The 15,190-nt window shown below is 39.7% G+C and overlaps 1 protein-coding gene across 2 annotated transcripts in view; it reads right to left on the bottom strand.

Annotated features, from left to right (window-relative positions):
- The window catches only part of PLS1 (plastin 1), a 115,332-nt gene that overhangs the window by 46,216 nt on the left and 53,926 nt on the right, over nt 1–15,190 (bottom strand). The window contains exons 2-3 of one of the 2 annotated variants that reach the window (XM_010388737.2): nt 5,637–5,751; nt 4,856–4,961 (exon numbers count right to left, since the gene is read on the bottom strand). In XM_010388737.2, coding sequence (XP_010387039.1) covers nt 4,856–4,925 — 70 coding nt within the window. In that variant the 5' untranslated portion in view covers nt 4,926–4,961; nt 5,637–5,751. The remainder of the gene's footprint in view (nt 1–4,855; nt 4,962–5,636; nt 5,752–15,190) is intronic. The other variant, XM_010388736.2, reaches the window with a different exon arrangement.

Here is a 15,190-nt window from a genome sequence, read left to right as displayed (position 1 = left end):
CGGGAAGGCCAGACACAGTGGCTCAAGCCTATAATCCCAGCACTTTGGGAGGCCAAGGTGGACAGATCACCTGAGGTCAGGAGTTTGAGATCAGCCTGGCCAACATGGCAAAACCCTGTCTCTACTAAAAATACAAAAATTAGCTGGGTATGGTGGTGGGCACCTGTAATCAAAGCTACTCAGGAGGCTGAGGTAGGAGAATCACTTGAACCTGGGAGGCAGAGGTTGCAGTGAGCCAAGATTGCACCACTGTACTCTACCCTGGGCAACAGAGTGAGACTCCATCTCAAAAAAAAAAGAGGACTAAGCATGAGGAAGTCACAGGTAGCTAAAAAGGGAGCACCCACTCAGACTTTAACTTCTTGAGGGAATTTAGAAAATGAATCTGCTGACCCCACATTCCACATAAAATATGTGTGCTGTGTAAAATACACATAAGATATTTCTGTTCTACATTTCACTTGGTGGCAATTCTGTTTAATCTGTCAATAATTCATTGCTGCTTCATTATGTATTCATGATACCATTATGTATGCTGAATCATTTGATGTCATTTGAGATTAGGTGTTCCAGAAATTCACAACTATATTTGGACTTTGGGAAACAGGTTTCCAGGTGTTTTCATGTCATCATTGAGAGATGCCCTTCCCTAGGTTTTCCCTAGAGACTGGGTATCACTTCTTGACTCAGAGCAAAAGTGACACAAAACACTTCTGCCGAGAGTTGACAGCAGAGCTTTGCATTGTTTTGTTGCCTGGATCTGCCTTGGATAGGCTCTCTTTGCTCATCTGGTAATAGCTGCTTTGTTTCCTATATTTCTTGTTATTCTTAATAAAAGAGCTGCCATACTCACGGAGTTAATGGTTAGGAGAGAAACTTTTCTTTGAAATGCTCATATGAAAGTTTTAGAATTAATACTGTTCAGAATGATAGAATATTTCTAAACTAGAACCACCGATAACCAAGATATTGGTATAATTGCAAAAGTCAGCTAGGAAGCTAAGTTGCTTGATATTGCAATAATATTGCTTTCTTTGAATTTAGAGAAAAATCTCATTACATTACCAGTTCAGAACTGTTTCCCATAATTCTGAAATATGCACATAGATTAGGCTGGCTTATTTCTAAACCAGCATAATAGTAGGAAATATTTTAAAGTAAACAAGACTGAGGAAGTTATTTGCCTAATAACTATCGTGTTAAGCTAAAAAGATTAGTTAAGAGCTAGGATTCTGAAGACAGATATGGGGACTTAAGCTCCCAGCTCCATCCCTAGACCCTCTGTGGTTTTGGTGTGACATGACAAGAACTAATAGAAACCACTTAATGAACATATATGCTTAGCCAAGTGACTTGTTAAGAACTTGACTTACCTCATGAAATTATTTTTTTCTTTTTTTCTTTGAGACAGACTCTCGCTCTGTTGCCAGGCTGGAGTGCAGTGGTGCAATCTCAGTTCACTGCAACCTCTGCCTCTGGGGTTCAAGTGATTCTCCTGCCTCAGCCTCCTGAGTAGCTGGGACTACAGGTGCAAGCCACTACACCCAGCTAACTTTTGTATTTTTAGTAGAGATGGGGTTTCACCATGTTGGCCAGGATGGTCTTAATCTCTTGACCTCGTGATCTGCCCGCCCCAGCCTCCAAAGTGCTGGGATTACAGGCATGAGCCACTGCGCCTGGCCATCTCACGAAATTCTTACAACAACTTTGAGGTGGTTACTAATGTCATCCCCATTTTAAAGGTGAGAAAATAAAGGCTTACATTAAATAACTATAAAGGTCACAGTTTGAAAAGAAAACAAGACTTTCTTACAACTCGACAACAACAACAAAACAAAACAACTTGATTCAAAAATAGGAAAAGGGCTTGAAACGACATTTCTCCAGAGAAGATATACAATCAGCCAATAAGCACATACAGATGCTAAACATCACTAGTCATAAGGAAAATGCAAATAAAATAAGACACTACTTCACACCCAGGAGAATGCTTATTATCCAAAAAAAACCAGAAAACAAATGTTGGAGAGGATGTGAAAAAAATGGAATCCTGGTACACCACTGGTAGGAATGTAAAATGGTGCTTCCACTATGGAAAACAGTATGGTAGGTCCCCCACAAAATTACATATGGAATCACCATATGATGTAGCAATTCCGCTATTATGTTTACACTCAAAATAATTGAAAGCAGGGACTTGAACAGGTATTTGTATACCCATGTTCATAGCATTGTTCACAATAGCCAAAAGGTGGAAGCAACCCACATGGCCATCACTGGATGAGTGGATAAGCAAAATGTGGCATATACATACAATAAAATATTATTCAACCTTAAAAAGGGAGGAAATTCTGACACATGCTACAACATGGATGAACCTTGAGGACATTGTACTAAGTGAAATAAGTCGGTCACAAGAAGACAAATATTATGTGATTCCACCTATATGAGGTACCTAGAGTAGTCACATTCATACAGAAAGTAGGATGATGATTACCTGGGGCTGGGGGAGCAGGAAGTGGGAGTTATTGTTTAACGGATATGGAGTTTCAGTTTGGGAAAGGGATGGTGGTGATGAATGTAGAACGATGTGAATGTACTAAATGCTAATGAACTATACACTTAAAAATGGCTAAAATGGTAAATTCTGTTACGTATATTTAACCACAATTTCAAAAAGAAACAATACTGAGAAATATTTTAACTTGCCCCTTCTCTCCAGTGGCCCCAAAATACTCCATCTAATAACATTGGATGGCCATGTCCCACTGTCCCTGAGAAAAGTGTGCCAGAAATTAGCAGAGGTTTCTGAGTTCACAGAGTAGCAGTTTGTCTTGTAAATAAAGTCAGCAAGTACATATTCTGCTAGTGTTACTGCTTTGCTCAAACAGAACAAATTATCTTACTGTCAAAATTGTTCTATCAAGGACCTGCTTCTGGGTCGGGATTTTGTACATAGCAGAGCAGCTCCCTCACTACCATCTATTGAAAGGCAGCCCTCAATACAAGCTTTTGTTTAAAAAAAGAATTGTTCCATCAGTTAATTGTTTATTCAATATGTCATTAAATAAATATTGCAATATTATATTAATATGTTCATGAATCATAAAGATTACAGTTGGTGTGCTAAACAAAGTAAATATATTACTCATTCATTTATTTTACCAAGACCTAGGTAGAACTTTTATTCAAGCTACCAAACTGCATCTATAAAATAACAGAAATATCAAACTATGAGATACATTTTTATTACTTCCTCTGTTTCAGTGCTCAAAATGAGCAGAACATTTCAACAATTGCCCAGTTTTTGTCTTGAAAAGATTCTGGACACTACATATAATTCTCTATAAAATGTATGACTGTTTTCTGAAAATCGTACCATATTCATACAATGCTCTAATGACAAATATGCCATTCCCAGGGAGACATGGAAAAGCCCAGAGATCGGTAGAATTTACTTTATTTCACAGTAATGATTTATAAAACATGAGCTTCCTCAGTTTTACAGTTTTTTGGTTTTTTTTTTTTTTTTTTTTTTTGGAGCGCTTTATTTTTTAAACTTATATCTTTTTTTCTTTGTATTGGTCAGTAAAACTCATGCTGCATGATATTTTACTCACATTAAGTTTAGTCATTATTAGGTTTGTGAGAAATCTAAGCACAAGACCAGCAGTGATCATTTTCTCCTCCCTGATCTACCATATGACTGTTTCTCATGGAGGGCTCTATTATACTAGAGAAGGAGCTTGATGAGTAAGGGGCAAACGTGGTGGTGTCACTGTCCCAATGTCTATTCACTGCGCTCACCTTTCACTGGGTTCACCTTTCACTTGCATGCATTTGCAAACTAAAGCAAAAAAAAAAAAAAAAAAAAAGGTATTTGCATTCTCCTTGTTTACCATGGGTTTCCTAAGAGCAAACTGCAGAAGAATTGAGATCCAACAGAGTATGAGGAACATTTTTTGGAAGAAAAATACAAAACTGTCAAAATGATAATGTCATAAACACAAAACACTAAATGGCTATAAAAAGTGAAAGAAGAGGCCGGGCGCGGTGGCTCAAGCCTGTAATCCCAGCACTTTGGGAGGCCGAGACGGGCGGATCACGAGGTCAGGAGATCGAGACCATCCTGGCTAACACGGTGAAACCCCGTCTCTACTAAAAAATACAAAAAACTAGCCGGGTGAGGTGGCGGGCGCCTGTAGTCCCAGCTACTCGGGAGGCTGAGGCAGGAGAATGGCGTAAACCCAGGAGGCGGAGCTTGCAGTGAGCTGAGATCCGGCCACTGCACTCCAGCCTGGGCGACAGAGCGAGACTCCGTCTCAAAAAAAAAAAAAAAAAAAAGTGAAAGAAGAAAAATAAGGCATACGGCCTTTAAAAACAATACTAAGACTTTCTAAATTATGCATGTGGGAGAAGGAAAATAAGATATATGGCATTTAAAAACAATACTGAGATTTTAAAAATATTCTGCATGAAGTCAGAAAGTGTTATAGTTAGTGACAAAGATGTGAAGGCCAGAGTTCAGTTTATACACAAGGAAGTATTTTTATATTTTTTCTCTCTGTAATAAGGATACCGTGTTCAGTGTATTCAGTTACACTGTCATTCATTAACCTGGATTATCCTCTGCAAAGAAATGATCAAAGAATTCAAAGTCCAATTCACCTAGAAATTCAAGCCAGTCTTAGCTTATCTTTCAGAAAGAGAGAATCCAGTGAAACTTAGATAGAAAAAAAGGAATAAATCTGGAGGTAATTGGGTGGTGGTAGATGAAATAAAAGGTATTGTTCCATTCCTGGAGTCTGACATCAAGCAGACCAGTAATATCGTATTTACTTTTTCTCAAGCATACCTATTTTATTAAATGCTTCTTGTAGTTCTTCAAGCTCCTCCCGAGAAATGGTAGTAGTACTGTTTTCCATCTTTGGACAGAAAAGACTATCTTCAGGTCTTTATATCTAGAAAAAGCAATATTATAAAAAGAGCATGAAACCTTTGGAAACATTTATCTAAGCAATATAAGGTACAGAGGAAGTACATTCTCTAGGAGAAATTATCTATGAGATATGGCTGACAAAGAACAAATAGGAGTAGGTCTCCTGGTAACAATCTCTCAGCATAGGCCAGCCAAACTATAACTGAGACTCAATAAGGGGAAGAAACACCTGTTTTTCTTACCTCGTGCTTTTACACAGATATTTCTCAACAGCCTAATGAATTAATTTCTATTTGCATTTTGCCCCACAATTTCAAGAAAATAAGCAATGCATTTCAAGTTTGAGAAAAGTAGAGCATTTATAAATGTACAGCATAAGGTCAGAAAGTAAATTTTTTAAGACACGAATAATGTCCACAAAAAAGGTAAATTCAGAATCTGCTTATCTTATAATGGGATGTGTGGTTTTAACATTCAGCTTCACAATATTCAACCACTGCCACGTTCTTTCTCCTTCCCCGTGTGAAGTCTCTGAGGGTCTGTGGGGCTCTTCTTTTACATGGCATGATCGTGGCTCACTGCAGTCCCAAACTCCTAGGCTTAAGTGATCCTCCCACCTCAGCCTCCTGAATAGGTAGGACTATAGGCATGTGCCACTGCACCCAGCTAAAAGTTTTTTGTAGAGACAGGATCTCACTGTGTGGTCCAGGCTGGTCTTGAACTCCTAGCTTCAAGCAGTCCTCCTGTCTCGGCCTTTGAAAGTTGAGCGGTGAGGGGGTGGGGGGCTTCGTATTCTGAGCAGGTAAGACAAACTAAAAAGGAAAAAATTACGTAAAACTGGGCTATAGGAAAAGTCACTAGGTGGTGTGTGTTCATTACAGAAAATAATTGATAACGAATGTCCCAAACAGAAAATTAACATTACTCATAATCCTACTATCCAGAAGTATCGACAAATATCATTTCGTTGTCTTTATCCTTCTGACCCACTTTCTTTTTTTTATTTTATTATTTAATTATTATTTATTTATTTATTTATTTATTTTTTATTTTTTTTTTTTTTGAGACAGAGTCTTGCTCTGTCGCCCAGGCTGGAGTGCAGTGGCCGGATCTCAGCTCACTGCAAGCTCCGCCTCCTGGGTTTACGCCATTCTCCTGCCTCAGCCTCCCGAGTAGCTGGGACTACAGGCGCCCGCCACCTCACCCGGCTAGTTTTTTGTATTTTTTAGTAGAGACGGGGTTTCACCGTGTTAGCCAGGATGGTCTCGATCTCCTGACCTCGTGATCCGCCCGTCTCGGCCTCCCAAAGTGCTGGGATTACAGGCTTGAGCCACCGCGCCCGGGCCTTTTTTTATTTTTTTTTGAGACAGAGTCTCGCTTCTTCACCCAGGCTGGAGTGCAATGGTGCAATATCAGCTCACTGCAACCTCCGCGTCCCAAATTAAAGCGATTCTCCTGCCTCAGCCTCCCCAGTAGCTGGGATTACAGGCACTATGCCCAGCTAATTTTTGTATTTTTAGTAGAGATCTGGTTTCATCATGTTGGCCAGACTGGTCTCGAACTCCTGACCTCAAGTGATCTACCCGCCTCAGCCTCCCAAAGTGCTGGGATAACAGATGTTAATCCACAGCGCCTGGCCCCCTTCTGACCTACTTTCAAAACACATGTGTACCTTTTGGGGGTGAGAACAATGTGACCATACTATATTACAACCTTTTTGTTGGTAATAACACATTGTCACTATGTTTTCATGCTGGTTCATCAACATAATATTTAATGACTACATATTACTATCTCATAATTTATTTGGTAAATCCCCTCTTTCAGAGTATTTGCACTGCTTTTAATTTTTCATTACAAATAATGCTTCAATGAACATCCCTGCAGATAAATCTTTATTCTTCTCCATGTTTATTCTGTGTGATAAATATCTAAAAGTAGAATTATTTACATTTTTAAGACTTCTAATATCTAGCAATGCAACTCTTATTTATTTTTATTATACTTTAAGTTCTGGGATACATGTGCAGAACATGCAGGTTTGTTACATAAGTATACATGTGCCATGGTGGTTTGCTGCACCCATCAACCCATCATCTACATTACGTATTTCTCCTAATGCTATCCCTCCCCTAGTCCCCACCCCTCAACAGGCCCCAGTGTGTGATGTTCCCCTCCCTGTGTCCATGTCTTCTCCTTGTTCAACTCCTACTTATGAGTGAGAACATACAGTGTTTGGTTTTCTGTTCTTTTGTTAGTTTGCTGAGAATGATGGTTTCCAGCTTCATCCATGTCCCCGCAAAGGACATGAACTCATCCTTCTTTATGGCTGCATAGTATTCCATAGTGTATACGTGCGACATTTTCTTTATCCAGTCTATCATTGATGGGCATTTGGACTGGTTCCAAGTCTTTGCTATTGTGAATAATGCTGCAGTAAACATACGTGTGCATGTGTCTTTATAGCAGCATGATTTATAATCCTTTGGGTATATACCCAGTAACAGGATTGCTGGGTCAAATGGTATTTCTGGTTTTAGATCCTTGAGGAATCGCCACACTGTTTTCCACAACGGTTGAACTAATTTACACTCCCACCAACAGTGTAAGAGCTGTCCTATTTTTTTTTTAAGTGAAAGTAAGTTTATTAAGAAAGTAAAGGAATAAAAGAATGGCTACTTCACAGAGTAGCCACAACTCTTATTTTTAAAATGACTTAGTGGCTTGTCTATTCACTGTACAGCTAAAGATGAATACAAATTATATTGTATTCCTCATAAACACTTAGTTCTATCAGACAGTTAATATATGCCTCAGAAAATAAGTGTCAACAAGTGCTTTATAAAACAATAGGAATTGAAGCTAAGTGGAAAATCCTCTTTTTATACACTTTTATAGACTTGTATTTATATAGAAGGTTCAATATCATCCCTAATTTTTCAGTGAAGCACATCAATTTTCAAAATAATTTATCCACTGAAATTTCATTCATCATTGAAAAATTATATTAAATTGTGTGAAGCCCTCTAGGAGTATGGCTCATTTGTGATCTGTACACAAATTTATTCAGAAATTGTGGTGTTCTTTAGAAATCACAAATTTCTATCTCTTACAATTTTTCTGGAGCCTGGTTCTAATTAAATGTGCAATTAAATCTTTTGGTCTTGTTTTAAATATACTACTGTCTGCTATTTAATTCTATACTGTTTTTAAAAAAATTCTAAAGAGCTCAAGTCAGTAGAAAAAGGAGTAAATAGAAGTCATCTTACTCCCCAGATGCAGGTTCTTACATCTTAGCATTAAATATTCATTTCATTGGATTCTCACCTTTAGAAAGCTTTAGTATATTTAAAACTATTTACAGGCATACTTATTTTGTGTTCAAATAGATTAAATCGTTTTTTTAAGGATTGTTAAGCATAATTCCCTGGGTCTGCAAAATGCTAGTTGTGTTGTGGCTGGCTTTGAATCTCTGTGGTTTCAGTCATCCTGTATATCCTTTCCTGTATTCAAAATGCTATCCCTTGCCTCAAGTTTTAAAAATAGTGCCCAATTTTAGCATTTGCACTCCACAGAAAGACTGCAAATTACCAGTGTTTGTGTTGACCTTGCATTTGAAACGATAAAAATAAACCTGGGGTTATATTCTTTGCTCATGCCTATTCAAATTTATATAATTTGTTAATTACATAAAATATTTTTAGTCTCCTATAATCAGGCAAAAGCAAACTTCTCAAAAAAGCAAAACCCATACAATGCTGTTTCCTATTTTTAAAGCTTTGTTTTTATAGTTAATAAGTGTAAAGATGTTGCTTTGAATCCTTTGACATTAAAATGAAACAAATAGAAAAATATAAAAGGATCTTCAAGATACACAGACAGCTCCTAACTTACGATGATTTGACTTAGAATTTTTCAACTTCACAATGGTGCGGAAGTTATACACAGTCAGCAGAGAGCGGTATGATGCTCTCATCATGCTGGGCAGAGGTGGTGAGCCACGGTCAGCCACGCAATCCCAAGGGTGAACAACTAATACTCTACATTTACCACGTTGTCAGAAAGTTTTCCCAACTTTAGGCTACTGTAAGCATTCTAAGCACATTTAAGGTAGGCAAGGCTAAGCTATGAGGCTCAGTAGATTAGGTGTACAAAATGCACTTTTTACTTACGATGGGTTTATTGGAATGGGACTCCTCTGTAAGTTAAGAAGCATCTGTACTCTCAAAAAAACAAAACAAGATGCAGAAAAGTAAGTGTGGCAGGGAAAGGAGAGTGATGGTATCAGCTGTATGTTTATAAAACATTTTCTGGAAGGGTACAAAAGAATGGTAACAGTTGTGATTTTTACATTGTCAGTCTCAAGGCAATTCAGGGTTGTTTCTACTCCCTTTTTTTTCCTGAAACTGTTCTAAGAAGGGTTTTAGATTCTGCCAGTCATAAAGAACTGCTCTAACTTTGGTAAACTTAAAAGGCTCAAGGAAGAAATTTGAGGGAGGAGAAAAGATCAAATCCAATTTTATCTAAATTTTCAAAAGTCTCTTTTAGAATGTGCTTAACTTTCTAAATATATATTTGGTTGTGTCACGGTACACTTGAGGATTAGGCAAGGAAAAAAGAGGCTTTAATTGGTGAAAGAAGGTTCCATTTAAAATGATTTGTGCTTAAAGAAAAGTGGAAGTAAATTAGTCAGGCGTGGTGGTGCACACCTGTCATCCCAGCTACTCAGGAGGCTGAGGCAGGAGAATCGCTTGAACCCAGGAGGCAGAGGTTGCAGTGAGCCGCAATCGCACCGTTGCACTCCAGTCTGGGCAACAAGAGCGAAACTCTGTCTCAAAAAAGAAAACAAAACAACAACAACAGCAAAAAAAAAAAGAAAGAAACAAAGAAAAGAAGAAAAGAAAAGTGGAAGAGGAACTGATCCTCTAGGAGGATTCCCATGCATTGGCAATTTGGGACTGGGCTGTTAGACTTACCACCAAGAGTTTTCTACTACTTACTTAAAAGTCCCAACATGTGGCCCCTAGTAAGGGAGTTTACATTCATTCATTCATGTATTCAACAAATACATCCTATTTGGCTTGGCTCAATGAAGATAAAAAGATGAGTAAGAATCAGTTTCTCCTAAAACTGTACTCATACAACATAGCGCTTATCAGGTTCAACTGTAAATGGATGAAAAGTTTAATTTAAACGGATTTTTTGTAAATAGTACAATCTTACAATTATTGCTCTTTGATGAACAAATTAGAATCATCTTCTAATTCACTTTCTGTTTAAATCTGGATATAAAGGAGTCTCTTTTATACTATATACCACGTATTATAGGAGTTGTTCAGCATATATCATATATGGCCTTAAGTTAGAAGTCTATGAACTAAGGCCAGGCGTTGTGGCTTACACGTGTAATCCCAGCACTTTGGGACATGGAGGTGGGCAGATCGCTTGAGCTCAGGAGATGGAAGCCAGCTTTGGCAACGTGGCAAAACCCCATCTCTACTAAAAAAATATATAAAAATTAGCCAGCCATGGTGGCTTGAGCCTGTAGTCCCAGCCATTCTGGAGGCTGAGGTGGGAGGATCACTTGAGCACAGGAGGTGTGGGCTGCAGTGAGCCGAGATCACACCACTGCACTCCAGCCTGAGCAACACAGCCAGACCATCTCAAAAAAAAAAAAAAAAAAAAAAAAAAAAAGTTTCTGAATTAATTGTAACCAAGGCAATTGTATTATATGGAATGGTGATGTGAGAAGAAGGCTAAAAGGGGTGGGTGAGACTATGCATATGTACACACACACTCACATGCATGAGTTTAAGAGAAAACAAGAATAAGAGAAAGACAAAGACCAAAGACTTGAAGAAAACAGAAACAAGCTCTTGGAAAAGCATTTGATATGAGAAAGATTCACATTGCAGCAAAATTATCCCTTTCTTCATTAAAGCTAAGTGCAAGTTGGGGCAGCAGTTACCAGAATAACAATGTAAAAACATGCAATGAGTCAGCAAGTATTTGGTGAAGAAAAATACGGATGCTGACCCAAAAACAGGCTGTACAGAAGGGCTTAGAGGAAATAACTTTCCCAAGGAAAGACAACATATTGAAATGAAAGCTGCTGGCACCTCAGCTCTGACTTTACTTTTTAATACATGGGATTTGATCACTTAAGCACAAAGGTTCAAATGTTATTTGACTTGTGCAACTGAATGAATGAGTGTGCAGAGTTAGAGTTGCTTACTGAATGGCTAAATCAGCATGCCAAAAACAAACAAAAACCAACAACAACGTAGTCTCTTCTCACAAGGCCTTTATCTCAGAGTTCTACCATTATCCATGGCTAACACCAAACAGGCGCTATTCAGTTTTGAAACCCAAACACTTCAAGTGATCAGTGAGGAAGTACATATTGAAGGGATGGCCTAGGCAAAGAGGGACAATGTGAAACGTATGACTCAACTTGGTCCCCCGGCCTCCTACTCTGTGCCCTCAGCTCCACTCAGATAGATGCGCTAATGGATTTGCCACGCCTCCGAGGACTCAGGCACTGCTCCCTCACTGCAGCCTGTTCAAGGGGCACAAAAATCTTTGCCTCTGCTGGCAGAGCCAAGGTTAGTAAGTTTTCTTAGCTGAAAAATAGGAAACTAGATTAAAAGTATACATAAATGGTGCAAAGTAGGATTTACTGGCGAACGCACAATAAAAAGTATCAATAGGAGACTGACTGGAACTATTTGTAGGGGAGAAAGAAAGGGAATGACTTAATCCCCAGTACTTAAGTCCTCTCTAAATCCAACACTGGGTGATAGATAACTTGTAAGCTGAGGAAATTAGAATCCACACAGTGGGAATCAGTTCTTCTGAGGACCCGCTGAACAATGATGCCTCATGGCCACAAGCTCAGCAACACTTCCTATCTACAGCCATGAATATTCTTCCTAGTTCCTGAAATCCTGGATGAAGAAAGAGGCCCCTCCCCATTTGACTCCCAACCTTTACCCCTTCCTTAATGTGTCCATAATGCTTGTCCCCTGGAAATCCCATCCACATCTCTAAGCCTACAAGGGCCAGGCAGGGAAAGTCAGAAGTATGATTCAGACCTGGTAGGGGATGGGAAGGGCTCTGAAAATGAGCAGCCACTGCTGAGCTCCAGTGGACAGTTGCCAAGAGGAATGAGGCCCAGGGTTGCTAGATCTTCTGATTTTTCAAGGGAAGTCACAGATCCATATTTTTAGGTGAAATTTGATTTTTAAGCTTTGGCAAACAATTTGAATTATTATAAAGCACTGTGTGTGCCAGATGAGTCCTTCAGTCTATTAAGTTTGGTTCCTCACCTTCTCAATTCTGTTCATTCATTGGCCTCCCAGGGGGCCTGGATGGAAATGCTGTGTGTTTCTTTAGAAACACTCCCATTGGCTGGGCACAGTAGCTTGTGCCTGTAGTCCCAGCTACTCAAAAGGCTGAGGTGGGAGGATTGCTTAAAGCTAGGAGTTTGAATCCAGCCTAAGCAAGACAGTGAGACCCCCCTATCTCCATCTCTTTTTGTTTTTTAGGGTTTTGTTTGTTTGTTTGTTTGAGGCAGAGTTCCATTCCTGTCATCCAGGCTGGAGTGCAATGGCACGATTTTGGCTCACTACAACCTCTGCCTCCTGGGTTCAAGTGATTCTCCTGCCTCAGTCTCCAAAGAAGCTGAGATTACAGGTGCCCATCACCATGCCCAGTTAATTTTTGTATATTTTTAGTAGAGACGGGGTTTCATCATGTCGGCCAGGCTGGTCTCGAACTCCTGACCTCAGGTGATCCAGCCGCCTTCGCCTCGCAAATGCTGGGATTACACACGTGAGCCACTGTGCCTGGCCCTGTCTCCATCTCTTAAAAGTAAAGAAAAGAGAAAAGAAAAAAGAAAAAGAAACACTCCCATCAAAGAGCTCACTGAGGGCCAGAAGAAAACATTTGGTCTCTAAATTTGTCAAAACCCAACCTCAGATTTACACCACTCACCACATCCCTGAACCCAATAAGAGGCATTTCCAATTGTTGCCTCCTCTGAAAGATGAGGAGCCAGCAGGTCACAAGCCTATTAACCACAGAGACTTTCCCAGCTCAGGCAGCTGGGCCTACCCGGCATCCCAGGATCTTTTCCTTCTCATTTAGTATTTATATCCCATCTACTGTCCCCTACCCCTTCTCCCACTTTAGGCCTTCACTGGCTCTCTGGGAAAATTCAACACATGAGTATTACCCAAGTCCCCATCATTATAATGTCTATAACTCTTTGAGTATAATTTCCTCAACATGTTTTGTTTTCTCCTTCAGCAACTATTTTCCTTCTTCTGACAACAGTCCTAACTTTAGTTCTGATGTTCCACCTGTAATGATACATCCATGCCATTTTTGGCTAAGGTTCCAGGTCCAAGCCATGCAGCACATCATATTCCCTGGCCACAGTGATTTTGCTTTAGGAATAGGCATAAAATCCAGTTGGAGTCAACAAGACATAACAAGGCTTTTGTAAAACATTTTATAATGAGAGTCCCCACATGATCCCCTGAATCAAAGAGGAAGTAGAGGTCAGAGCAGCTGTAGCCATCATGCCTCCAACAAAGAGAGAACACAAGGCTAAGACGAAGCCAAAACCAGACAAAAATTAGCTGGGCTTGGGGGTGGGCACCTGTAGTCCCAGCTACTCAGGAGGCTGAGGCACAAGAATCACTTGAACCCAAGAGGTAGAGGTTGCAGTAAGCTGAGATCACACCACTGCACTCCAGTTTGGGCGACAGAGCAAGACTCAGTCGAAGAAGAAAGAAGAAGGAAGAAGAAAGAAGAAAGAAGAAGGAAGAAGAAAGAAGAAAGAAGAAGAAGAAGAAAGAAGAAAGAAGAAAGAAGAAGAGGAAGAAGAGGAAGAGGAGGAAGAGGAAGAAGAGGAAGAGGAGGAAGAGGAGGAAAAAGAAGAAGAGGAAGAAGAAGAAAGAAGAGGAAGAGGAAGAAGACAGAAGAAGAAGAAAGAAGAAAAAGAAAGAAGAAAGAAGCAGAAGCAGCAGCAGCAGCAGCAGCCACCGCCAAAACCAACACTGCAGACGACAAACAGTAAAGACAAGACACATTCTGGCAGAGTTGTCAGGAATTCAGAGTCCTGAATTCCACTGTGGTTTTTCTTTTTTTTTTTTTTTTTTTTTTGGTGGTTACTCGAAAAAAATTATTAAAAGTCATTTAAACTGGGTTTCTATTGCTTTCAGCAACAAGTGTCTAAACGAATACAGAGAGAGCAAAAACAATCTACATGAAGAAAATGGGAGGCAAGTCACTTCCTCAAAGGATGGAGAATATTTGGGCATTCTGAATTGGGGAAGAAAATTACCTATATTTTCCAAATAAGTTTACATCTAGATTATAAGCATTACGTTGGTCATAATTTGTATTTTACCATGACCTCACCTAATCCCAGAAACTCAGTGCATCAGTGAACCACAGAAGTCAGTTTATAGTTGCTCCCACACTGATCAGTAGTATTGTATTAAAGATTATATTCATAGCCTAAAGGTCTCTAGACCTATGACTGCTTTGTACCTTTTCTTCCCTTTCCCTTCATTCAGAAAAATTCTTCCTATTCTCTTTTTGTTTTTTTTTTGTTTTTTTTTTTTGAGATAGAGTCTTGCTCTGTCGCCAAGGCTGGAGCTCAGTGGCGCGATCACAGCTCACCGCAAGCTCCATCTCCTGGATTCAAGCAATTCTCCTGCCACAGCCTCCCTAGTAGCTGGGATTTCAGGCATGAGCCACCATGCCTGGCTAATTTTTTGTATTTTTAGTAGAGAGGGGTTTCATCATATTGGTCATGGCTGGTCTCCAACTCCTGACCTCAGGTGATCCACCCACCTCAGCCTCCCAAAGTGCTGGGATTACAGGCGTGAGCCACCACGCCTGGCTTTTTTTTTTTTTTTTTTTTTTGACATAGGGTCTCACTCTGTTACCCAAACTGGAGTGCGGTTCACTGCAGCCTGGAACTCCAGGGCTCAGGTGATCCACCTCAGCCTCCTGAGTGTCTGGGACTACAGGCGTGTACCACCAAGCCCGGCTCCTATTAACTTTTAATTCACCTTCAGCTAAAGATGACAAAGTGAGTAGTAATATATTATGAGAAATGGGCAGGTCTTTCTGGCATGAGGCAGGGCAGGGCAATCTAGCTGCAATGACATACAAAGTCAATAATCATTAAAATCAGGAAACTTCTAAAGTATTGCATGTAGAGAGAAAAAAGCA

The sequence above is a fragment of the Rhinopithecus roxellana genome, chromosome 1 (genome assembly GCF_007565055.1).
Source record: "Rhinopithecus roxellana isolate Shanxi Qingling chromosome 1, ASM756505v1, whole genome shotgun sequence".
Taxonomy (NCBI): Eukaryota; Metazoa; Chordata; class Mammalia; order Primates; family Cercopithecidae; genus Rhinopithecus; species Rhinopithecus roxellana.
The sequence above is the reverse complement of the archived record's forward strand: the minus strand, read 5'-3'. Positions and strand labels throughout refer to the sequence as shown.